This window comes from Protopterus annectens, chromosome 17.part0, assembly GCF_019279795.1.
Source record: "Protopterus annectens isolate FY-2018-M chromosome 17.part0, PAN1.0, whole genome shotgun sequence".
NCBI lineage: Eukaryota > Metazoa > Chordata > Ceratodontiformes > Protopteridae > Protopterus > Protopterus annectens.
In genome coordinates, this window is record NC_056751.1 from 801,249,795 (window position 1) to 801,277,288 (window position 27,494).

The following is a 27,494-nucleotide window of genomic DNA, read 5'->3' on the forward strand; positions in this document are numbered from 1 at the left end:
TCTCTGTCCTGAAGATATTCTACAGGTAAACTGGTGTGGGTGTCTGCATGTGCAACATATGAAGGGCTGCTGTCCCACCCATACTTCATTTCATTGTTTTGTGCCAAGTTATTACCAGAATATGCTACCCCCACAGCTCTAAAATAGATAAAGTAGTAATCAGAGAAAGAATGAATAAATGATTGAATGAATGAATGTCTATTATGAACGAGATTCTTAGAATGTTATGACAGCTGGAGTAACACTATACTTTGAGAGTGTGAGTGAGGGTGTGAGTGTTGATGAGGTACACTAATAAAAGACTTGGTGTAACAGCCATGAAAGTAGAGATAGAAGGAGAAAAGGCATGACATCTACTAATAATGCAGACCCTGGTCTGAACGATGGTGTCATTTATTCAAGGTGCTGTGCATATGCTGCTTGCTGTACTGCAGGAGTAGACTGTGTTACAGAGAATAACTTGCAATTTAATGCATGCCTGCATCTTAATATAAAGTCTGGGTAATGTCTATACTACATCATGGAATCTCTCATTTATCTTATTGTGTTCTTGGCTCTAAAGAACACTCACCGGTCTGATTACTAATTTCTCCTTTAGAACAGGGCAGGCAGTCAAAGCAACAGATGGGCTGCCCCCTACGGGCAGCTTTCCAGAATCCAGGAGTGCAACTTTTACTGCAGACAGACACTGGAGTCTGAAAGGAAACATGAGACAAAAGTATTATTTGCAACAAGTGGTAGGGTCTCATGCTTTTGGTGAAGACACATTTTCATTAAGAAGAAATGAGTTAAACCATTTAATCTCTGCTGATTAAGAATATTTTTTTCCAGTAGTGAGAGCCATTTTCTGTACTATACGCTATAAAACTGGATACATGTACAAGCACTTTAATACTGAACTTTGTTACCACATACACCATGGCTTAGTAGCCTAGATGTTGCATTGCTGAATGAAGACATGCGCATTACTAGTGCATATACTAGTGCATATGTTAATAGTGAAATCTATAGCCATGGATATCATGGCTAAGCAGTCACTATGCTGCACAAACAGATACACATCCATGCGTTTCCAGTGCATATGTTAATAGTGAACTATATAGCCGGAGCACAGATCACGTCACATACACTGTTATTTATTTATTTAGTTATTTTAGCTAGTCTGTATGGCCCTTTTCAGCCACTAACTGGACCACAGACAGTATACACACACACATGCATGCATGCGCACTCATCCCCCCACCACACACAAACACGTGCACAGACATAATTTTTACTGTAGCCATTCAACCAGTATATTTGTAAGTGAAAATTAGAGTATTTGAAGTAAAAAAGTTTGCAGAATCACAACTTTTTTTTTGCACATTCATTCTGCTGGTTTCCACTATACAAAATTATTTTAATCTTTATAAATGCTACATTTTTTATACAGTAATATTGTGGATGTATAGTAACTGAGGTAGTAATAATAGAACTTGCAATAAAGGACATATCCATAAGAATGCTTGACAAAAAGTTAACTGGCATATAATTCTGGTGTCTGCCAAAAAAACTGTTATTAGAAAATGGAAATAAACGTCTAAACCAACTACACTTGAAGTTGTGAATATTGTAACTGCAGTAAAAGAACAGCAAATGGGATGTTTAGTAAAGGGTAGGAGCAAATTAGATAAAAAAATGGAAATTGCGGGAATAATACAGGCAGAAAATGATTTTAGAAAAGGCATAACGAACAATTTATGGAATATTTGATTGATTATATTTCATAAAAGAAAATGTGGGTTCTATAATGTTTGTGAATGTGAACTTGTCAAAATGGTTTGTTTACTTTTATATAAATGTAAGTTTGCCTGTGACATAAGCAATAATCCAATAAAGGTGTTTAAAAAACAGTTAACCGGCATAAGTGACACTAAATTACATGACTTATGTCACTACAGATTCCAGTATTTCTATGTTACTACATATTTTACTATTGCTGTTTATGATTCTGATAAATGATGCAATACTCAGATGGTTTCCAAGAGTGGTAGAATACAGGGCAATTAAGTACATAAGGTCTTTGATTATATTTTAACAATTTTGTTCAAATTGTTCAGCTGATCAAAACCTACTATAACAAAAATAAAATGTTTTTATGAACTTCTGTTAGCTGTATTCACATTTAGGTATATAGGTTCTTAAGTAAATCCTAGACAGTAAATCATAAGAGCATTATTAGGCTAGCCAGAACGCATTGTATTATATGTTAATTCCTGTCTTGCTTAGCTTAGCTTAGTATAGCAGTTGTATGGAATGCTAAAGGTCATGTCAGAGAGATATGAAAGGGTCACATTAAACATGAAGATGAAAGAGATAGAGAAAGAGAAAAGGCACGGGTAACAAATTGCAAGGAATAACTATAGCTCTGATCTCTGGTAAGTATATTTCATGGAGAATGCTGTGGACCATTGAAATAGACTACTGCAATGGGTGGCTAAGAGGAAATACACTTAAATGGCAGTCAGGGTAGGCTTATTATCAAGAATTTAGAGGACAGCAACCAGCAGAAATTCCTGCCCAGAGGGAGCTGTCAGTCAACTCTGATCTAATGTAAGAAGAGGGTGCAGATGACTTTGACAGGAGTATTAGTGGAACTCATGTACTTGGATTTCATTGAGACCTTTCTTTTAATAAGAAAAGGACCCCATAGAATGGATTATTGGAATGGATGCTTGAAAAAGAACTCACAGTGGATGGTGCAGTGGTGCAGCAGTGGCGATGTCACCTCACAGCAAGAGGTTCTCCGGTTCAATTCTTGGCTGGAGTGCCTTTTGTGCAGAGTCTGCATGCCCTCTCTGCATTTGTATGGGTTTTCTCTGGGTACTCCAGTTTCCTCCCACATTACAAAGACATGCATCTGGAGCATTTCTCCCCAGGCTTCTGCTGAAAATTGACATGATTTCAAGTTGGACTTTCCTGGTAAACAAATGTCAAATAAATAAATAGTGGCATTCAAAAGGCATAAAACAATAGAAGAATAGCTAAGGGGAAGTTAGGGATGGAGCGAAAGTAGCATGTTAAATTCATTCAAAGTGAAGACTAGATAGGCTTAGTGTCTCCTTCTGCAATCAAGTTAATGTAAAATAATTATCTATAGGTTATCGGATAAATGAAAGTTATGTTCAAAAACAAAATACACCAAGACTAATAAATGCAAAATTCTGTTATAAAAGTCCTAAATGACATTTTGCATTTTATCATTTTTAATCTTTGACTGAAAGGGAACTTTTAAGCAGCAAATATGTGAATATTGAAAATGCTCTTAAGGATTATGAATGTAGGCTGTAACAGAATGAAAGAAATTCTGTACAATTCTTTACAAACTCAGAAAATAATGGAAATCAGTGCCGTAAATGCAATGATCAAATAATTAAAACAAACTGTTAGCAGTATCATTAAATACACTTTTAGAATGGAAATTTGCATTAGACACATCACAAAGTCATTATACCAATATTCAAAAATATCTTGAGATATGCTTTGATTTTTACACCTAAAACTGACAAATTAAATCCAACTAATTACCTGAGGAAATGCAGTGCTCCATAGGATAGACTTTTCATTAATCTTGACTTGTTGACCATCAGGGGCATTATAATCAAATATTCCAACCTGGACATAGTGACTTTCACCATTAGGAAAGATCTGCCAGTTGAGAATGTCGTACACTGCTGGTGGGTCACCATTGGCATCAAAAAAAATCTTCTCCCCTCCAGAATTTTCAAATTGCACATTTTTCAAATAAAAAAGGAGCTAAAAGGATTAAACATGAATGAATATTTTATAGCTGAAAATAATTTAAAAGCAGTTACGCATTTTAGATCCTAAATTGATTTCTTGTGATCTCTTTATTTGTTTATTTGTTAAATGGGTAGGTGGGCTGGTCATATTGTAAAACAGTGTGGCATACACAGTTAACAGTTACACTGGCTTAATTTCAGACAAATAAGAAAAGGACACTGACGTGTTAAAGCTCTTGTTGTGAATAGGTAGTGTAAAGCCAGTGCACAATAAATACTACTAAGTTTTCTAAGAAATGCACAATGTAGGTATTTAACATTGAAAACTGAATATAAATCTAAATGGATATACCAGAGCTCTTCTATGTCTCTCCATATCTTTTTGTCAGAATGCAAAACAAATAAATGAAAAAAACTGCTATGAGTGCCATACAGAGACATGTACATCTTTAACTACTTAGTTATGGGATTGAATCCGCAATATTCAGTGGCACGATTAAGCAGTTTTGTTCATTGGCTTATATGTTAGTGGTAGGCAGGTGGTTTGAGCATCCATATACAGCTTATGCACCCTTGGAATTGTTGCAAGCAGATTTACCTCCCTTCACGATTACTGGCATTTTACTAAACCCTCTGCTAACTTCATGTGAACCCATCCAGTTATTATGACTGAAGAAAGCTAAGCCTAAGCTGTTACACTGTTTAATGCACATGAGAAGTTTGTCTCACATGAAGGGAATCATTTCTGTATTGAATCTATCCCTCCAGGAAGCCCTGTTTATGTTAAGGTGCAAGTTAGGAGTTTTGAAGTGGGTGTTCCTAATATCGCCAGTGTTTCTGAAGTGAATATCTAGTGAAACAGGATCTTTCATAGCTCAAAATGCAAGGGTGAGGTTTTCAAATAGGAGTCTACATGACAGAGAAAAAAGCTAAAGACATTTTAAGCTATCCAAATATCTGAGAGACCCTCAGTCCTTTGGGTATCTAGGTTAGGAAACGTTGAGGTCTTTCATGACAGAATATTTGTTTGGTAAAATTCTTATCAATTATTGCATTATATTCAATAATCAGCCAGAAAAGGGAGGGATATAGAGGAACTATGACTAAGCAAGGAAAAAAGTCTTACACTTGAAGGTCAAAGAACAGTTAATAAGAACAGTTAATTGTAGAAGGAAGCACCTAGATGTCTAACCTTATCAACCTTAAGGCAGGTTTCATTTATTTGATAATCAAAGGTAAAGACTTATTTCCCAAATGCATTTACACTACATCTCTTGCTTTAAGTCCATGGCCAGAAAACCAGGTGCTGACACCACCTAGCCCTTCTTTGAGAATATAAGTATGTGGGAGAATTAATAATAATACCCAGTTTTCAGTCATGCACATACGTGGCCATCCTCAAACAACAGATGCTTGACTTTGTATCACAGGAGTAGATGCAAAAGACTATGGGACTCATCGGTGGCTCAAAGAGACTCTACTAGTAACTAATATGTTTGATGAGAAAGTATCACCAACTCCCACCCCCTATGCATGATGAGAGAGCTGCTTAGGAATCCATATAATAATATGGGGTTTATATTTAACCTGGAAAAATAGTTCCAGTTGCTCAAGTGACAAGTTCCTGGTTATAGCCCTGGTGACTAGAATACATTATCATTTCAAGTCCCTGAAAGAGACAGAACAAGAAGATAGACATTTCCATCTTAGGATAAGGTCAGGGTAGAGTAGGCCATGCACTCAAAAGTCTTCCAGTAGTGGGGCTAGGATGCAAACACATTATCTGGAGGTAGAAATTAAGGCTATCAAGCCAAAAGCTGTAGTTCCTTCAAAGTACATGCACTCATGTCGTGAAGGTATCGTAGATCTCTGTGATGAAACAGATTACAACCCTCTCCAACCAGCAACAGGGTTAGGGCATTAGGAAAACATTCTTTGTTGAGATGTATGCAAGGGTACAAAACATTCTTATGTCCAACTAAATACTGTCCTCTTCAAATAGCATTCACCCCCTGCTCTTGGAGGAAGCCCCAGTGTACAGCCGACAAATGGGCAATGTCTACATAGAGGTAAGCTTGAAGCTTGGAAGGCACAGGGTCAAAAATGTCATAGAATCTATCATGTTCATCAGCAATGCCTGCATGGAAAATTGTAGTGACTGCTTTATCAAGGTTGAGATAAGTGGTATGGACAAATTGCCCCAAGTTAATGTCATTATTCACATAATAAAAAAGCCAATTAAATTAAGGAAGTATAAAAGCATACTGACTAAGATTAAGTATTTTCAAGTCACAAGTGTCACTGTTAATGAGAGTGACTGAGATCTGCTTCTTGATATTACAAATAATACCAGTGAATTTAGTGGGATGATAATCCCCAGGGTAAGTCAGAACACCACCATACGTAGAATCCCTGTGTAGAGGTTAAACTTATAAAGCTTAAGGCCCATACATAAATATAATGCAGCCTTTTGCATGTACATATAATTTAACTTGAAATTCTTTGATGTCTTCTTGCAAAGAAGATCTCCGGTATTAACATGCCAAGCTGCACAGAGTGACAAAAATCCATATTTGTCTCTTAAAGACTTCTGTGTGGTGACATCTATCTGGCCTAAAAGGCAACAAATGACCCAGTCCTGCTTGATCTCTTGAACAGAAATAAATCTGATAAAAATACAAATACTAATTATAGGAATTGGACTTTATATCAAAACATAAGCAGGATTTGCTGTTGTGTTGCTAATATCCCTACTTATGGAGTAGACTTCCTCTCTGTGTCAAAGAAGCTGCCCAATTATCTTCAAAAATAATCGCAATGAATGATGTGGATCAACAAATTCATGCCTAGTCTCTTATTGCTAACCATTTTAAATAGTGGATCAACTAATAGGAATTGCAGTGGTTTGGCTACTGATGGTCCTGAGAACATTTACTTACTAGCAGCAGTGTCAGTAGATCAACAAGTAGCACACTAGCCTTTGGTGCAGAAGGCTGTGAGTTCTGTTCCCACACCAGGTAGATGGATTGTTGATACTGTATTGCAGTTGAAAGTGGGTGCTGTACTCCTGAGTTGTCCCTCAAACAAGGGATCTACTTTATTAGATTGATTTACTTAAACACCTAAAGACCAAAATGCTGAGATAGAAATACCAGAAATGCAAAATAGAGAACACTGATAAACTGCATGTCAGAACCATGAACAGGTAGTGTATTTATCCCTCTGAGGTACAAAGATACCGAGAACATGGAGATTGTTGTACAGTGATGATTGGGAAGATCACCCTTGTTCCCACTGTAGTGTGATCTTATATATGTTGCAGGGGTGCAGGGGGACTTGCCCCCTGCAAAGTATCTTTGTACTTCAGAGAGATGAATGCACTACCTGTTCACTGTTCTGACATTCGATCATGTCAGTTTTCACTATTGTGCATTTTCAGTATTTCCGTCTTGACATTTTGGTATTCGTTTTTTAGGTAAGTCGATCTACTGAAGTAGATCCAAAACAAGACATTAAACTGTGGCCCTGTCTGATTAAGTGAGTGGCATCTCAGGTTGATGTAAAAGATCTTATGATACCTATCAAAAAGAGTTGGGATACTTTTTTCATATAATCTTAACATTCTATGCAAAATTTCCATCTACTATTATTTTACATCACTTCTTTCTTTAATATGTTTTTGTTTTTAACCCCCACCCACACACTCGTTACTCCACAACAATATTCTTATTTTTCCATAATTTCCTTCATAGCTAATGTTTATTAAATAACACTTATTTTGTTCTTGCTTGCCATATTGTAAAATTATTGAACTACACATTTTATCTCTCCTACCTATAATTTTTTCTACAATAATCTCCAAAAGATCAAAAAAGTACATCTCCATGTTTACTTTTCTTAACTCTTCAAAATCTTTCTGTCTTCTTATCCTTCCCCCAAATTTGTTGCCCTTTCACACTCAAAAAAGCACATACTCCATAGTTTCTATGTTGTCATGCGTAAAAAGAAGTTATGTCTTACCATAACGTTCCATCTGTATTGCTGACCCTCGTTCAGTCATTACGCATGGGTATCGGTTCTGAGCTCGGAACCGAGCCGGCCATTTTCCAAGCTCGCATCAGCTTCAAACTCTTGAGCTAAACTCTTACCCACAATCCCCCTCTCCCTGTTACCTCAGATTGAGTTTGCAAGTCAAAGAAGGTAGAGGCTACCTCTGGTCAAATAACCTAAGAGAACCGGATGATGAGATCCATTAGAAACCACAGGAGGGAGAAGGAGGGAGGGTTGTAATGACTGAACGAGGATCAACAATGCAGATGGAACATTATGGTAAGACATAACATCTTTATCTGATATTGTTAAACCTCCTTCACTCTTTACACATGGGACAGAGTCCCCAGCTACCTCTATTCCTCGGAGGCTCTCATGGAAGGACATTCCTGAGTACCATATAACCGAAAGATGCTCTTCCCCTGGAGGCCAAATCCAATTTGTAATGATTGATGAAGGTATGAGGCATAGCCCAAGTTGCAGCTGCACAGATATCATGTAAAGAAGTTCTGGCATGGAAGGCAGTGGAAGTTACCACCGACCTTGTTGAATGAGCTTTCATGGTAGTAGGCAACCAGATATTATGCTGTGTATAAATAAAGGTCACACAGTCCTTCAACCATCTAGCTAATGTGACCTTAGCAACAGTAGATTCTAATCTAGGTCCAGAAAAGGCCAAAAATAACTGATCAGATTTATGAAAGGGTTTAGTCCTGTTTAAGTAAAAATGTATTTGCCTGTGTATATCTAGGGTATGTAGGCAATACTCTCCTCTGTTTGAATGACTGGGAAAGAAAACCGGCAATTCAATGGCTTGATTAATGGACATTTCAGAGATCACTTTAGGCAGAAATGACGGATTATTTCTCAGAGACACTCTATCTCTATGAAAAATCAAGTATGGAGTCTTGATACATAAAGCTTGAAGTTCAGAAATACATCTGGCAGAAGTAATAGCGACCAAAAACAAGGTTTTCCATGACAAATACTTGAGGTCGTAAGGAGAGGCTGGTTCAAAAGGAGACATTGTCAGAGCTTGTAGAACTAATGATAAATCCCATGGTTGAATAGATTCTCTAAAAGGTGGCTTCAGATGATTTACACCTTTTATGAAGGTCTTGCGCAATTTATGGGACATAAGAGAGGAATCTTGAACACCCTCATGAAAATTAGAAATTGCAGCCAAATGAACTCTAATGGCAGAGTCCGATAGACCCAATTGAAACAGGTAGGCAAGATAGTCTAGTATTATCGACACTGGTGCTGAAAAGGGGTCTACTTGTTTATCTTTCAGCCAACAGGTAAATCTTTTCCACTTGCTCAGATAAGTAATTCTAGTGGAAGACTTATGAGAAGCAATGAGAATATCACGTACTGGTAAAGAAAGATCATTCTGCCTGGCAATCAAGGGAATTGGAGTAGCCAAGCCGTGAGCTTCAGGCTGTTCAAGTTGGGATGAATCAGGTTCTGTGGGTGTGAGATCAACTCCGTGGTTGGATGGAGAATTCATGGTCGATCTAGTTGGTGCGGCCAAAGGAAGGGGATCCAAATCTGTTGAGGCCAATATGGTGCTATGAGGATCACCTTGCTCTTCAACCGACGGGCTTTCTTCAGAAACTGGGGAATGAGGGGAAAGGGTGGAAATACATAAAGAAGACCCGAGGGCCAATCGTGGACTAGAGCATCCCTGGGTGACTGTCCCAGAGGGGGAATCAGGGTGAAGTAGTTGCTGCATTCGTAGTTGGTCGGGGATGCAAAGAGGTCGCAGCAAGGACAACCCCAGTGATGGAAGATCTCTGCCGCTATCAAGGGATTCAGGGACCACTCCTGAGGTTGAAGAATGCACCTGCTGAGTCTCTCTGCTATCATGTTGGAACTCCCGGGAATGTGCATTGCTAGAAGAAAATGGTTGGTAGCCATCACCCATTGCCATATCATCATGGCCTCTCGACAGAGAGGGTAAGATTTGGTTTCACCTTGCTTGTTGATGTACCAGACCACTGCCGTGTTGTCTGATTGAATTGCAATTGTCCCAGACAGCAGCAGGGGTGGAATGCTTGCAATGCCAGAAGCACCACCATCAGCTCTAAGACATTTATATGCAGATGGGCCCCCAGTTCAGACCAAGTGCCTTGGATGGTCTGTCCCTGACATATCCCCCCTCCCACCCCATCAGGGATGCGTCCATGGTCACTGTGGCCTTGGGTTGCTGGGGGGAGAAGGGGCAAGACCATTGTGACAGATTGTGTGTCATCCACCAATTTAAATCCTGTTTGCACCTGTGGGTTACTAGAATCATGGCTGAAATAGGATGCTGAAAAGGATACCATTGGGTGAGCAGTAGCCATTGTAGAAGCCTCATGTGAAACCTGGCCAGGGGAACAATGGTGATGGAGGCTGCCATGGAACCCAACAGCTGTAGAACTGAGTGAGCCATGGATTTTTCCTTTAAAAGGATTGGAATTAGTTGTTGCTTTATCCTTAGAATTCTGTGCTCTGGAATAGCAGCTCTGCAGTTTTTTGTGTCCAAGATAACCCCTATGAATTCTGTCGAATGAGATGGGGTGAGATTGGATTTCTGCCAGTTTATGGTTATGCCTAACCTTTGAGCAGTGAGGAGAGAGTATGCCTGGGCTTTTTCCAGTAGATGTCTGGTGGGGGTGGAAATGAGCCAGTCGTCTAGGTATGGAAACACCTGGAATCCTTGAAGTCACAAGTGAGCTGTGACAACTGCCATGCACTTTGCGAACACTCTGGGGGCTTTAGAGAGTCTGAAGGGCTGACTGGCTCTCGCACAGAAGTGCAGAAATCTTCTTGATGGCATGTCCACCTTTATGTGGTAGTACGCATCTTGAAGATCTATAGAGCACATCCAATCGTCTTTTTCCAAAAGCTGGAGGATAGACTGTATTGTGACCATCCGGAATTTTTGTACTCTGACAAACTTGTTCAATACACTGAGATCCAAAATTGGTCTCCAGTCCCCGGTTTTCTTTGGCACCAAAAATAGTCTTGAGTAGAATCCGGATCCTAGCTGGTCTGGAGCGACTATTTGGATGACTCTTTTTCTTAGCAGCTTTTCTATCAATAGTGCTGCTTCTTCCCTTTGACTGGGTGGAACATCGGGAAGATTTTTTGAAGGGACGGGGACAAAGATTGAAGGGGATATGGTAACCTCTGGTTATGATCCTTTGTACCCAAGAATTGGTGGTGATGGTTAGCCAGGCAGAAGGGTACAAGGAAAAACGTCCCCCAACCACCTCCAGAGGAAAGGAGTTGGGCCACTCTTCAGGAGTGCTGGTATGATTGACCAGGGAAAGAATCCCTGGAACCCTGGTTACGTGGCCCCCCTCTGCCCCGAAAGGAGCGTCTTCCCTGTGAGTTTCCCCCTGTGCCTCTGGGGGAGAACTTGGCCTGTGTGTCACAGAAAGGACCCTGAGATTTCTTGAACCATATCTTGCCACTCTTTTGATTTTGGGAGAAAGCACGTTGAGGGGAAGAATAATGGACACCTATGGCAGAAAGGGTCTTACCATCTTGTTCACATCTGGCCAGTGTGCTTTTAACTTTGGGCCCAAACTACGAGGAGGCCTCAATGGGGTATTAAGAAAAGAAGACTTAAAGGGTTCCGCGAAGTTGCAAAAGTGCATCCAGGTGTGTCGTCTCAAGACCACAGCTGAACCCGTTGCTCTAGCTGCTCCTTCTGATGCATGAGATATCAGTCAAATAGAGGAGTTAGATATAGACTCAATGGTGGTCAGCTGAGAAGCCACTTTGTCATGGACCTCATCAGACACGGCACCAGCCAAGGTTTCAGAGAGCTCAGAGACCAGATCCCTTTAAAGCCTGGTAAAATGTGCCATATAATTCAGGGACCTGACAGCAAAGGTCGCTGAAGCAAAGGTGCGCTTCTCTATCCTGTCCAGGGCCTGGGACTCTCTGTTAGGCGGATGGACAGTCTGGCTTTCTTCTTCTGCCAGAACCTTTTTTTTGTGGCCGCCACCACCAAAGCATCCACAGAAAGACCTTTGGACCAATAGGGATCTGAAGCCGGGGGGGACAAGATCTTATCTGGCCTCTGAGGAATAGCTTTGACAGTATCAGGAGCCTTCCAAGCATGCTGCACGATGAGCTTGACAAGTTCATCAGCAGGTGGAGTAACCCAGGAGGTAGGGGGCCGGGTGTGAAAAGCCTGCAAGAACACAGTTTCCTCAGAGGTCAGATTAGAGGACTGCCAGTCACCTCTCTGTTTCAGGATTTTGAGGATATTGCCAAAGGATACCTCAGAGGGTGATCGAGGGAATCCTTCCCCCTCATCGAAATCTGTGTCTTCGGTGCAGGACTCCTCTGTGGAGTCCATGTGTTTCCTCTTACACAAACTTTTCCGGTGGACCTCCTCAGTGGGAGAAGCTGGGGAAGACAACGGAAAGGGGGATTCCTGAGGGAATATGTCCTGTGGCCCTTCCACCCGGTGTCCGCTAGATGCGACTTGTGAAACCAGTGTACCAGAGGAGGGCGGAGGTATAGACAATCTGGTATTGCCAGCAGCAGTGAAAGCCTTCTCCATCAGTTAGAAGGCTGGTCCACCCAAAGAGGAGTGTATGTCTAGGACAGGGGACATCCCTCTACTAAGTGGCTCAGCCTGCTGACCCGGAGTCCCTGAATGGCTGTGGAGCAGCAAGCTATGCATGTCACAGCTGACATTGTGGGCCATAGCAAAACTTTCCTGCCATGAAGGCAACTGCGGTTCCTTAGTGAGATCCATAAAGAGAACTTCAGAAGGGGAAGACTGTGCTATATTCATGGACTTCAAAGGCAATGAAGGAGGAGAATAAGAAGGGGTCTTTGGAGATGGGTGATCACCTCCCAAGGAAGGATAGTTCCTGAGGGGTGGGATACCCCTGGCCAAGAATGCCTGGTCCACAAGACATAGCACATCATGTTCAGAAAGGATTCTGGTGGACCTCACGAAGACTGAGGGAGAAACAGGCCTGTCCACAAAAGAGGCAGACTCGGTACCCATCTCATCTGACCGCACCGAGGACAATGGTGCAGAGAAAGACTGGACTACTATTGTCTGCACCGAAGAAGTCATCAGTGCCGAGGTCATTGTCTGCACCGACACAGGGATCGGTGCCGAAGTGGTTGTCAGTGCCAAAGCTGGAACTGACAAAACTGGAGTCAATAATGAAGGCATTGGTTCCGAGGAAGATCTCAGAGCCGACACGGTCAAGGTCTGTGCCAACTGAATGGTCGGTGCCGATACAGTAGTAATGGTCTGAACCGAGGAGCCCCTCTGAGCCAGTATATAGAAGGCTGCAGGAGAAGATGGAGCCGAAGGCCTCGGTGCTGAAGGTCTAGACACCGAAAGCACTGGGGCTGACTGAGAAAGCTCCAGAGCTGAAACCTTAGCCTTTTTAGGTTTTGGTTGGCAGGAGTCCCCAGCCAGGGATGAAGGCAAAGATTTAGCCTTAGTAGAAACATCCAAGGTTTTCTTATGGGCTCTAGGAGGGGTTGAGGCCTCTGACCCAGAAATAGCCTCTGAAAAGGGAGATTTTAGAAGTCCCTTCAGTATCAGCTTGTTTTTCCTTTCCAACAAGGTTCTATTAGAAAAGTTGTCAAAAATAGTACAGGGTGGATCAACAGACAAATGGGAAGCTCCCAAACAATAAACACACAAAGAGTGTGCATCAGAATAGGCAGTTTGTGTCCATAATCAGAACACCACTTAAATCCCAGACTACCTTTTTTTATTACCTTTTTTTATCTGCCATGACAGTAAATTCAACAGTAGAAAAAATTACCAACAATGGTACAAGTGAGTACCCGAAGGTATGAGAGAAAAAGGGTGAAAGGATTACCAACGATGGTAAAGAGAGAATACCTTGCAGTAAAGTGGTAAAGAAAAGGCAGAAAAAACCTGAAGAAATTATAAGCGCTAAATGCGATAGGGTAAGAGACAATAAAATATGAACTTTTATGACAGAAAAGTAGTCTATAAAGCTATTAAACAACAATTGACTATATTTAGCTCAAGAGAAGTAGCTGAACACGACCGAATGGCAACATGGCAAATGAAATCTGGGGTAACAGGGAGAGGGGGATTGTGGGTAAGAGTTTAGCTCGAGAGTTTGAAGCTGACGCGAGCTTGGAAAATGGCCAGCTCGGTTCTGAGCTCGTAACCGATACCCATGCGTAAGGAATGAATGAGGATTAACAATATCAGATCACATTTTCCCTGATTTACAAACTTGTACTCCATTCCTCTTTTAACAGGCAATTTTTTATCATTAATCTCCACATTAAATTTTTTTCTTTTTCCTATTTTTTTAAATTTCCACTCTGTCTCTCTCTCTCTCTCATTTATAGCTTTTTTGATTATTTCACTCAAACCTTCCCATGGATTAACGGAATAAAATTCCAACATAACTTTCTCATACCATACTTTTTATTTTAGTTCAATAGTGCTTAAACTAATTTTCTCTTCCTTTATCCTTTCCCCCCATTCTCTAATCTCTCTCTATGGTTTTTTTTCTTTTGTTCTACTTCTTCAAAAAATTTTCATACTTTTTATTTTTGATTCTTTTTAAACTTAATATCCATTGTAATGATAATGCGGTCAGATATACATTTTTAATTAAAGTCGCCATTTTCTCCTTTATTATAAATAATTCCTCCTTCAGTCAGTTCCATCCTTTCAGTCAGTTCCTGAACTCAATAATATATAAAATATTATTTGTAACAATTCTTTATGTAAATCAGTTGGAAAATATACTAAATAACCCAAATAACTAAATTTTCTTGATATAACTATTAAATATTCTTTCTTTTTAAAACTTAACTCAAAACTTTTCCAAATATTACTCGTATATTTTCTTTCTTCTCATATCCTTCTCCATTGCTTTTGTATATTTTTATAATTTCCAAATCTGATTCCTAAAATCTCAATTTCTCGTTCATTAAATTCAATTCTGACTTTTTTACTATTATCTTCTAATCCGTTACACTTTTATTTATCTTTAATCCTATGCAACTTAACCATTCTTCTACATTTTTATCATCCATTATCCAATGAATGTTTTAACAATAATCAAAACATCATCTGCATAATTCATAACTAACGGCATTTCTACTTCTAAACAAAATCTTTCTCTAACATTTTCCATGACATATCTTAGTTTTTCTAAAACTACATTCATAATGAAAGCAAATAATGCACTACATTTACTTTATCCCACCTTTTTGTATATACATTTTTCCGATGTTCCATCCATTTACCATTTCCTCAGTATGATTATTTTCATATCCTGTTCTAATTAATCTCATATGTTTTATCTATTTTATAGTCTTCTATAATACCCCATCACTGATTTATTTCTAAATGGTCATATGCTCTCTATGCATCACATTCCATTATTTCAACTACTTCTTTTTCATCTGTAATGTTAAACTTTACTTCCATAATAATTAATAACATTTCTTTTACCTGCCTACGTTTTATACCATATACTCCTTTCCGTGTTTCCGTGTTGTGCTTATTTTTCCATTCTTATGTACACTATTTTCATTAACAATTATAATCATTAGACATTAAAGTTATAGTTCTCTAATTATCTAATGCTTCTTTATACCTCATTTTGCACATAGTTTAATAAACTCTTCATAAATTTCTTCTTTCCTTAATCTTTCGTCCTTCCATTCATTAAAAAATTGAATAACATTTTTATATTGTTCTTGTCATTTTTATACCATTTATAGTCTAAGCCATCTATTCCTGGTACAGAATTTTCATTAACCTTTTAAATAATTATTTTACTTCTTCCACAAATATTATTTTCCTTAAGACTTTGTTTTCTTTTTTACTGAGACTTTTTAAGTTCCATTTTCTTCTCTTACATATTGTATTTCCTCCGATATCTTATTCCTTCATTTTCTATTTAATCTTTATTTATTATACTCATCTTTTTCCAATGTAATATTTCTATTACCATGTTTTAACTGTCTTACTTAAAAAGGCATTACTTCTGATTTCTTAGTTTTCACCAACAATTCTTGTCTTCTTAATATATGTGCTATCATATGTTATTCTCTTTGGATAATTCCCCTGTTTTCTCTACATATATTTTATTATTTATTCCTACATTTTCAAATTTTTTTCTGTTATTTTATTATATTTTTAATTTTTACTTCTAAGTATCTCTTTCTATATATATATATATATATATACATACATACATATATATATATATATATATATATATATATATATATATATATATATACACCCTCTTTGATTTTTCTTTTATATTCTAACTACCAATTAGTCCAGTTCTCATATAAAAATCTTGTTTTATGTTCTTCTCATATGATGTTTTTTCATATAAATTGTTGTATGTATTCTATTTAACTTCTTCAATCTCTTACCAATTTTTATTATTATTTTATCTACTGCCCATATAATGAAAATTCATCTTTAATTTTTTCCTACTATTTCTTTCATAGTTTCTTAAGACATAATAAAATATATCTCTGTCTTTACATTATTTCTTATTTGTATAAAATATCTTTTCCTGTTTTCATCTGTTCTGCCTTTACTACTTCTCTCAATTTTATTATATCCCCTTGTAATTTTCCTTTTGTTTTCATATATTACAGTTAAAGTCTACTAACACATTGACTACAAAATACATTTTAACACTTCAAATAGTTCTTCTCTTTTTTATCTGTATATACATATACCACTATAATTCTTACTGGTTGTCCTTTCATCCTTATAGCTACTACAGATGTCCCTACTGCTTTCACAATGACATGATCTAATATTATAATTTCATCATTTTAATCTTTACTAATCAAGTACATGTTTCTCCACCTAAATTCCACATTTTTTTCTCCTCACAAATATTTTAATTGTTCCCTTTTCTCCTTTTTCTACATTTCTCACATCATTTAAACATATAATATCTGCTTTCTTTTTCTCCCACCATTCATAAACAGTTAACCTTTTTAGATCATTAACGATACTATTTTTATTTGTGCAGAAATTATATTTGTGGTATCCATTATCTTTCTTTTTCTTTCTTTTAAATGTTTTACCGTACTCTTTCTTTTCCTTTATTTTACTATTTTTCCTTTAACTTGTTTCCATTCTGTTCATTATTTTCACCACTTTCTCCATCCTGTATGCTATATTCTTTATATATAAACACTTTTTGTCTATTTTCTATTTTCTTTACATTTTGCTTTTCTTTTCCTTCTCCGGCATTACCCATTACCTCATTTTCAGCCTTTGTAACACCTTCAGTTATACTTTCTTCTATCTCAACATAATTTTCATATCTACGTTTTCATTTTCCTCATTCGCTTTTTCCTTACAATCCATCATTAAACATGAGCTTGCTTCCCACATTTAAAACATATTCCAACTAATTTTTGCACTATGATCGTTTCCCCAAATTGCACATATCCTTTTTTCACACAGTTCAATTAAAAGTGATTCAAGCCCACAAAGAAGCATGTCTTCGGTTGTCCCCAATATCTCAAAACATATCTATCTCCTTCAACATTTATGATACTTAGTGTATGTTTTAGTCTTTCATATTCATTTTTTTAATTGACAATGCAATCCAACCCCCAGTCCACAATCCCTTTTCATCTTTTATTTTCTTAAGTCATTCACAGTCTCATATTTTGTTTTTAAAATGCTGCCCAAATCTTGCTTCTTTGTATCAGTTTGAAACAGTATTGTCAATCTCCTTTTTCAAAATCTCAGCCTATGTTGTAATTACACAACTATTCCATGGAGAAAAAACACTGTCATTCCTTCCCCAGTTTCAAAATAATATCCACATAAGTATATTTTACCAAAATAATCAATGTACTTATTTCTGCACACTTTATGACTAAAGGTTTTATTATATTGACCCAATAAGTCATATATTTTTATGACTTTATCAGTTTGTGCTTGTATTCTTATCATGTATTTTCTTTTCTAACTTTTCTTTTTGCTTTCTTCTGTACCACTACTCTTTACCACTGTACTCACATATGTCCTTCTTTTTTCATTCTCCCTTCTACCTTCTATATTTCCTTCTTTTTTTCCTGAATTGTATCCATAATGTCACTCCACAACATTTGACACCCCTTTTGTTCTTCTTCCTCCAGCTTCCACCATTGTATTCCATTCTGTAACTCTCCTGAATGGAGGCTTGTAATCTGTATCTATTTCTCCTTATTATTCTTTTTCTCTGAATCATCACAATTTACAATATTCTCATATACTTTTCCCTGGAAAATATCATCCAAATCCTCTGTAATCTGCTGTCATTATTCCACCTGTGTTCTGCTGTCCACCACCTCCATGCCTCAACTTCACCTCTCAACTGCCAGTGTGATAGGAATGGGAGACATTCACACTCCTGTTACAGGGGAAGTTCCCTAATGCCATAGCCAAATTTTGCCTGGTAGTATAAATGCCAGCTTGGGTCTCCTCTGAAAAAAGGTAAGTAGCTTAGTGAAACTAACCTGGATATCAAAGGATAAATACAAATAAAATACTATGAATTTATGAACTTTCAAGTGCCCTATTTGTTGGGGGTTGACAAAGGCAGCAATCAAATGCTGTGAATAATAGTCCTACCCCAGAATTCAATAAAATCCATGTAGGCTCCATGTAGAGCCTACATGGAATGTATCCATGTACACTGCCATGGTTCACCCTTAGCAGCATGCCTTGCATATTAACCATGGCACACTGTGGAGGGAGATCACAGTAACTCAGATATTGAATCTGTGCAAGAAACAGTGTAGAGGTTGTCCCGTACTTGTGGTATGTCCAGAAAAATCCTGGACAGATGGTAGGCACAGGACAATAATCTTTATAATGTACTCTGCTAATATATAAATATATTTTTTTAATTTTTTCATAATCTGCCTATTTACAGGGCATGGCATGGTGCTTAGTGATACTGAGCTGTGCTTATACATATGTAGCAGACACCTGCCATATATCTAAAAATTTAAACTGGATGTAATTCATTATAGAATTTTTTATGAGTGTTTGCCTAGCACGGTACTTAGCAATGCTGTGCTGTGCTTATACATATACAGCAGACACCTGCCATATAGCTAAAAATAGAAACCAGATGTAATCAATTATAGAATTTTTTTTGGCCTATTTGCATGGCATGGTTCTTATGAATGCTAACAGGCACCTTAGTAGTGTGTGAAGATATACTGGCTCCCTTTACTATCCAAGTGGCTAGATAGGTTAAGTCACAACCTACAGTGTAGTAGGTCCTGGGCTTGAGTCTTGAGCAGTCATACCTTTTATATTTATTGCTATGAAAATGTGTGCGGTGACTAAAATCTTACTTTAATTCAAAATAAGACATTGTTAAATTTTGAAAAGCTGAGCGATGCTAAGCACTGCTTAAATGTGGTCAATGGTATATTGATGTTTGAACTTGCTAAGCTCTGCTTAAACATAGTTCTGCAAGTTTGCACGATGCTCATCTCTGCTAAAATGGTTTGCAAGATGCTAAGCAACACAACACTTTTTTGAAAGTTACAGTATGATGTGTAAGGGCAGGAATGCAGCCTATATTAAGGCCAGTAGGTGGAAATTTCACACCATCCATTGGAGTCTTCACTTCGCTGTCAATATGCCTGGTGATATTGGAGGGGGAACACACATTTGGGTGTAGAGGTGGTGTGTGCAGGAGTCCAGAATGTTTGTTGGACTTCTGGTGAAAAACGATGAACCTTGGCTGCTGCAGAGTGTTGACCTGGGCTCAGAATGTAAGGCTGAGTCCTGGGATCAGTTGGCTATGGAACGTACCAGTGCTACTGGCATTGCCTGTACTGGTGAGTAGTGTTGTCACCACTATGATGACCTAAAGTATAGAAAGAAGGGTACCATGGACACATTGGCCCAAGAATCACAGACTAAGCAGACCCCGCAGATATGTAAGTATATTTGGCATTACTTTAGAAATGTTCATGCTGAATCTGTACAAAACAGGTGGCATAATGCTACTCTTACCACAGCTGCAGAAGAGAGGACTTGCAATGTCCAGTCCCATGCAGGGCATCTAGCCAGGATGGGGCATGAATGCGGTAAGTAGGGAAATATCAAAGTAATAACCTAATGCATAATGTACTGTCAAAATAAATTATTTACAGAGTTTACAGTCATAACAATCAGGTATGACATACCTGAAAAATGAAATATGTTTAGTAATGTGTCACTTCCTACCTGAAATGGTAAAGCAAGTTAAATCAAGTAAATATGCATTGTTGTGTAGTATAGCTTACAAACATCCATTGATGTTGGGTCTACCCAGATTTTTAGTTCCTGTTCTGCTCTGCTCATTGTGTGAAATGTACTGTATGTTGCACTCAAGTAATGATAAGGGTATATGGGTTATTTCTCAGAAGTCTGATATAGCTATCCATGCTGTACATGGCAGATGTGAAGCAACAGTAATCAATAGATTTTAAAGGGTGATGGTGCTGTGATATGTACTGCTTTCAAACAAAAGTGTTCACTATTCTTTTACTCACTGCATGTGTGCTCTAATCTATGTCCAGTCAACTGTAAAAAGTAAATGAATAAAGACAGCAGAAAAAACTGTCTGCAATACATGTAGCGCAATACCCACAGTAAGGTTTAAGCTTGTGTTCTAGCCATTCTGTGTCAAATAATACTGTATATTCCACCCACTCAAGGAAATAGGTATATGGGTAAGGTAGTTGAAGTTCTGACCAGATATTCATGTGTATAAATGCCAGAATGTAAGGTACATTATCAATAAAGTTGAAAGCAGGATGGTGATTTGATAAGTAATCTGTTCAAATAAGTGTACAGTATGCCTGGATTCAGTGCATTTATGTTCTGATCTGACACCAGTCAACTGTAAAAAGGAAATGAATAAAGACTGCAGAAAAAATGTCTGATAAATGTAGTGCAATACCCACAGTAAGGTTCAAGACCGTGTTATGGCCATTTTGTATCAAATAATGCTGTATATTCTTCCCATTCCAGGAACAAGGTATATGGGTAAAGTAGCTGATGTTCTGAGCAGATATCCATGTGTATAAGTGCCAGATTTTAAGGAACACTATCAATAACATTTAAAGCAGGATTGTGTCTTGATAAATAATCCTTTCAAACAAGTGTGCAGTATTCCTGTATGCACTGCATTTCTATTCTAATCAGACAGCAGCCAACTGTTAAATTAAGTGCACATTTTTCCTGGAGTCACAGCTTATGGGTTTTAATCCCATGGCAGCCAACTAAAAAATCACCAGCTTATAGTGTACTTAATGTACATGAACATACCTCTCAACTGTCATGATTTTTTGGAATGTAATGACTAATGCCCCATGTGGCTTGTCCTTGATTAACAGATAAATGACATTACTTGGAATACAATTTATTGGCAAATCAATTATCAGAACACCTTGCTACTAATGTATGAGCACACTATGTACAACTAATCCCTGTAGTTGTGCCTCTGTACCACCATGTGTTAGAGCTTGGCACATACTGTCCTATGGTAACAGTTTGAGAGCTATGTACGTGCAGCATCATCTATACATTAGTTGCATTCACTGTACTTACAACTGAAAGTGTACATATTTAGAAGTATGCAGTAGTAGTAGTAGTAGCCTGTGTAGTAATATTACCTGCGAAGTTGCTTTTTCTCTCTCTCACCCCAACCCTTCTCTTCTTTAATTTATTAATGTTATTTATTATTATGATTTCATATTAATATATATTTTTGCATCAGCCTATTATGTTGACCTTATGTATAATTCCATATTGGTTTGCTGTTAAAATAATTTTACTAACATTACTTATTCTTGTTTTCCTTATTATAATCCTTCATATTTTGTTTGATTACTCATTATTATGTTCTATAATGTTAATACTAACATCTGTTTGGTTATGTATATTTTCACCTTATATTTATAGGTTCACAGGTTCATAGGTAGGTACTAGGCTATTGGCCCTAGGGCCTACATAAGCCTAGCCAAATGGTACCCTGGCTTTTGCCACCCAAGAAAATTATTTTCCTGTGCTCCTGTCAAGTAGAGCCGCAGAAGTGATCCCCGGGGTGAATTTCCTATCTCCCATCCAGTCATCAAGATTTTTCTTGAAGAGTGCTAATGAGGAGCTTTAATTGATATAGATAGGTAGTTTGTTCCAGAGTATGGGAAGTCTCTGGGACAGGAATCTATCCCTCCAGCATGTTCTGTGTATTGTGGTGACAAGGTTTAGGCCCCTAGAGCGTGTAGCTTGGAGGGATTTGGATTTCTTTAAGTGGAGCATGTCCAACAGCTCTGGGTTTGACATAGCTTTGTATGTTAGGTAGAGATCGCCTCTGAGTAGGCAATATGCGACAGAGTAAAGCTGGAGTTTTTTGAGATGGCCTGCATAGGGCATCTGTTTGAGGCCGGTAATCCTCTGTGTGAGGTATTTTTTATATTTATTTTCTACAGCGAGACATGGTACGACAGTTTCTGGCACTCCACCTACCTTGGCTCCCCAGGCCATAGTGCTGGGGTCCAGCACATCTGGGTTGCAGCCTGGTGGTGCCCCCTCTGTTGTCCCTGCACTACTTGTGGTGTCATGTAGTTCTGCCCCACAGGCTGGGGCTGGGCCCCCTCCTAGGAGTGGAGGTGGAGAGGGCGATTTTGTCATATATGAGGAACTGCTAGGTATGGTGCATTGGTTGCTGCGCCGAACTGTCGGTGAATGCCTATGCTGGATGGAGAGCATGCTGTCCATCCTGGTGGGGCAGCCCCACCCTGGAATCCAGCATCCACCACTGCCACCACAGGGACAGTAAAGAAGCAGTGCTGATAGTCCCATGAGTGAGGACATGAGTCACACTGCTGCAGTGTGTGATGCTCATGGGACTGGGATTCCACAACAACCTCACCTTCCAAGGTGTTAACCCTCATCTTGTATCACACACCAACCCTGTCTGCTGTCTTGTCTGTGTGCAAAAGTTTCCTCACCTACCCAACTTACCTCTCCCACATGTATGTATGTCCCTGTCCCAAGATTCCACTCTCTCCTTAAGAAAAAGGGCACCTGTCCCAAAAAAATTGTCTCATCATACATAGCTCTCCATTTCACACACGCGTCCACTGGACACACTTAATTTGGTCTAATTGGCATGACAACACACTGCTATTTCCTCATCTCTCACTGTGGGGGTGACGTTCCAAATTCAGTCAAAATGTACAGTTGTTGCCATACAAGAAATGGATACTATGGTTCTGTCCTATACCATTCTTGCACATACATACCTGCCTTTCACTATGTTTTCCCCATGCTTGCACCCTATTTTACCACTGTCCTATTTCCCCATTTCTCTTTTCTTTAAAGATTTTTTGTATGACATGGTGCAGTGAGCTGTGTCACTTAACTGCACTAAGTAGTGCTAAATTGATATATGCATTGGAAAAGACATTAATCACATTCAAAAAGTACAATGGTGCCATATTTCGAATCCAGGAGCATCGCAACTGCAGAACAGTGGATCAACCCACCACACCATAAAGCTGTTAATGAACACAGGTGTTTTAATCAAAACATAGTAATGATCAAGTTCCTTTCATTAAGCTTATTTTAGTGATGCTGCACATTACACCACACCATGCAAATCAGCTAAAAGAGTAAGAGAAAAATAGTACTGTAATTGGGACTGTAGTACAGAAATACATCAGTATAAAGCCATACACATAAGACTAGATGTAAGTGAGGTATCTAATAGCAGGTAACCCTGTAATTCTGTATACAACATGAAAAATACATGTGCTAAAACATTAATGGAAAAATAGAATTTTAACTGGGACTGTGGTAGAAAAATACAGCATGCTAAAGCCATAAACATAATAGTACATGTATGTAAGGTAAATAACAGCAGATAACTGTGGAATGATATCGATGACATGTAAAAATACACTTTCTGTAACAGGGACACAGTAGCTCAGTATGTAAAATGCAGTAAGAACATTAGTTTTTGGTACACATGGTCCCGGGTTCAACTACAGCTGCATCTAGCACTGAAAATACATTTATATGGACATCAGCATTATAAGTTGTGATATATACATCTGTGTTATCACCTAGATATCCACCCAAAGCAGTACAGATGGAATGCCTGCTTCCAAATAATATCAGTCAAAGGCCTACAGGTAGAACCACTCTTACCTACTCCTATTACAACACTAGTAAGTGCAGAGAATGTCAGGTCATGCATTAGTAGGAATTCCCAGGGGATTTCTCAGTGTGTACTGAAATTGTGGCCAAGTAATATCAGATTGCAGCCCACAATGATGTACTAATGATATCATAAACAACCACAGCTGCAGACGTAACATACATATATGGAGGTTGTGCTAGATGCAAGGGTTGCCAGCACACATGTAACAGTGGACTACCATGACATAACATGTGACTTGCCAGTTGGCCAGCTGTGTGACATAATGGTCCTCTTCCTTTTTCTAGGACACACAAGGCATGTTGCCTGTTTTCCAAGTATTGATACCTTTGGCTAACATACTTACCTGAGATACATACCTACTTTCCAGTTTGATGGGTTCCCTCCATGTAGCTCTGTCTATACAGCAAGGCTGCCATATGCCCCACACTTACTCTTAAGTCTTGTTCACCTGCAAATTGTTGACCCTCTATGCCTGTGACTATTGCCTGCAGCATCAGCTTCAACCTCAGCCTGTAGCATCCACATCTGTATGTAAAAAGTACCTGTTACAGACATTCTCTTTGTGATGATGTAGTATCATTATCCCAGTAATTCCCACCCCAACATATAAGAAAGGGGTTGAAAACTACATTGAGCCCTTATATCTTGTTGAGTTGTTGCATGGAATTGGCTGATTATACTGAAAATCAGCTGTGTATGCTGCAATTAGCATTTCTGAAGCACATATTGGTTCACATGCAATCATGTGCTAATTAGAACCATGTTAAAAAGACAAACATCAAGCTAGGGGAGCCATTGTGTATGAGAATTATCTTGCAGGGTGAATTCGTTGGCACATTCATATATCTGTACCTCTCAGCATAGGAGTATTGTACTCCATCATGTATATAATAATTTTTCCAACATAACACTTATGTTTGAATATATTTAGGGGGAATGGGGATTACATCATTAAGCCTTTCTTAGAACTGTACTGATGACATATCACTGATTTCCAGATGTGTTACACCTACATAGGAACTAGAGTACAGTAAAGGTAGAATGCTTTGTGGTAATTAGGTACACCAGTCTCCTGGTGATTTCCCATGATAGCTGTTATAATAGTACACTGCTATTTGTCTGGTACTGATATTGATATATATTATAAGGGGGTGTTACCCATAGAGGCCAAACTGCAATGGACTCCTGTGCTGGGTGTGTGATCATAAATCAGTATCCTTCATGACACAAACAGGAATAGTTTACTATTGCTACTATCCTACTTGCATCCACCCCCTTTGTATGTTTGCACAATGTTGAATATGACGTGTCATCAAGCAGTGAATTTTTCTAGCAATCCTTTATTGATGTATTTCTGCATACTGTACTTCCATGTATGTGCTCCTGACATGTTTCTCTGTTTGCTTGTCTTTCAGGAAATATGTATCCCCGATGCTGGGTCCTTTTACAGACACTGAAAATTACATAATCCTGGAGCATTGAAGCAAAAGCATCAACTCCTGCTGTCCAGGGGGAGGGCAAACAGCAAAGAGCAAGCAGCAATGTGGGCTGAACTGGTCTGTGATGTGAATGCTATTGTTCAGTAGAGCAGGACATACGAACAGGTACGACACTGTGCCACCGATATGATCACCACCGCACACAGAAGAGCAGCGGACATGGCCAGGGATCATGGTATCACTGGTGGAGGGCCTGCAGCAGAACAACCTCTGTCGGCCACTGAAGAATTCTGGGAAAGCCTAGGAAAACAGTACATCTCCCAGGCATCCATCACACAGTATGTTGTGAATGTGGGTGCCACTGTTTCCATGCAAGAGGAGCATTGAGGTATGCTTAGTTGGATCAGCATTCAAGTACTGCAGCATTCCGTGTGTAAGAGTACACATAGGTTTACAAGGGTGTCATATGTTTTTTTTGGGGGGGGGCTTAGCGGTACTTTGAATGTCATGCTCAGATTGTGACCAACGTAGCAATTAACATAGCAGCTATGTAAATGTGGGATCTTTGGACATGTTACCCTGTTATAGTGTAACATGTGATGCTGTTTACATTATCTCTGCCTCAAATTTCCACAGATTTGTCAGGAATAAGATAAGGCCATGCTCCTGCTCTTGGTGAGCACAATGCTGTTTTGTTAGAGATGTAGATTTATTGCAATGTTTTTGCTAAATTGTCATCTCAGGCATGCTGGCTGGATTGATGTACTATTTGCATGATTACCAACAGCACAAATATTTTCTGACTGCACACAGTGTAGACTCATACCTATGTCTTGCAGGTGTGAGCACACTGATAGTTGTCACAGTATTGTCAGGACATTATGTGCCAATTTGCAGAGTTTTGCCATATGTCAACAGTGTACATTATTGTTGGTCATGAGAGTCCTGTGTAAAGAGCTTTTATTTACAATAACCACAGATGTTTGCTAGAAAAGAATGTACTCATGTCCTACTATATGTGGTTGGGGGGTAAACAAATCTGTAATAGTGCCAGAAGTGTATACAGCATAACATATTTCACAACATAGTACTGCAGAGCACAGTAGTGCAGGAGCTAATGTACTGCTTTTCCCTATTAATCACAGGTCACAAGAGGAGTTAGTCTCTGTCCCCTTCACAACATGATGTCAGTGTCTCTTCATACTCTGATGATGATGGTGGCCAAAGTGAGGCACAGGTTGGGGTTTCAGGGGGTGAATCTGTCACAGAGGTTGACATCCCTCTTCGGCCCTCATTATTACAGTACACAGTCAGTATGCCTATGTATACCAAGTCCCCCAAGACCACAGATATTAGACAATCAGGGGGTAGGGGCATTGAACAGGAAAGTGTGACTACTGTGGCTACAGTGAGTGTTGATACTGCCCATAGCCAAAGAACTAGTGGGGTTCCACACAAGTGGATTGATAGGGGTGCTTGTAGGAGGTTGGCTGTCCCTCCACCACCTGTTGCAGGTGTCTCATCATGTGTCATTTGGCATATGTTTAGGGCAGTCATGTAGGCACAGACATGTTCAGAATGGAACTCCAGATGAATGCTCAGGGTTATGGATGCAGTACAGTCTGACATCCATGATGGCCTCCACCATGTTACTGATACCCTGGATCAGTTAACTGATGCAGTGTAAAGACGGTGGTCTGAGACAGATAGCACAATATCTGTCTTGGGATGCACATTGTCTGTGTTCAAATGTCTGGTTGGAGTTGAGTGTCGGACCCATGGAGGTAGGTCAGCAACTACATCAATTGAGAGTTCACGTGGCCATGCACAATAACACTCCTGTAGCGGCAGTACATTCAGCACTCCAAAAGGGATTGTACTGTCCACACCAAGACATGGCAGGCCATGGTTTCATGGTCCTGGCCATTCCCATGGAGGACACAGAGTCAGCAGACTGCAGTCACCCTCTGGTAGTAGCCCCA

General features: G+C 39.0%; 1 protein-coding gene across 1 annotated transcript in view; it reads right to left on the reverse strand.

Moving 5' to 3' along the window:
• The window catches only part of LOC122791526 (extracellular calcium-sensing receptor-like), a 198,556-nt gene that overhangs the window by 87,881 nt on the left and 83,181 nt on the right, over positions 1 to 27,494 (reverse strand). Inside the window, exons 3-4 of the mRNA XM_044059268.1 lie at positions 3,568 to 3,795; positions 572 to 695 (exon numbers count right to left, since the gene is read on the reverse strand). Of these exons, the coding sequence (XP_043915203.1) occupies positions 572 to 695; positions 3,568 to 3,795 (352 nt within the window). The remainder of the gene's footprint in view (positions 1 to 571; positions 696 to 3,567; positions 3,796 to 27,494) is intronic.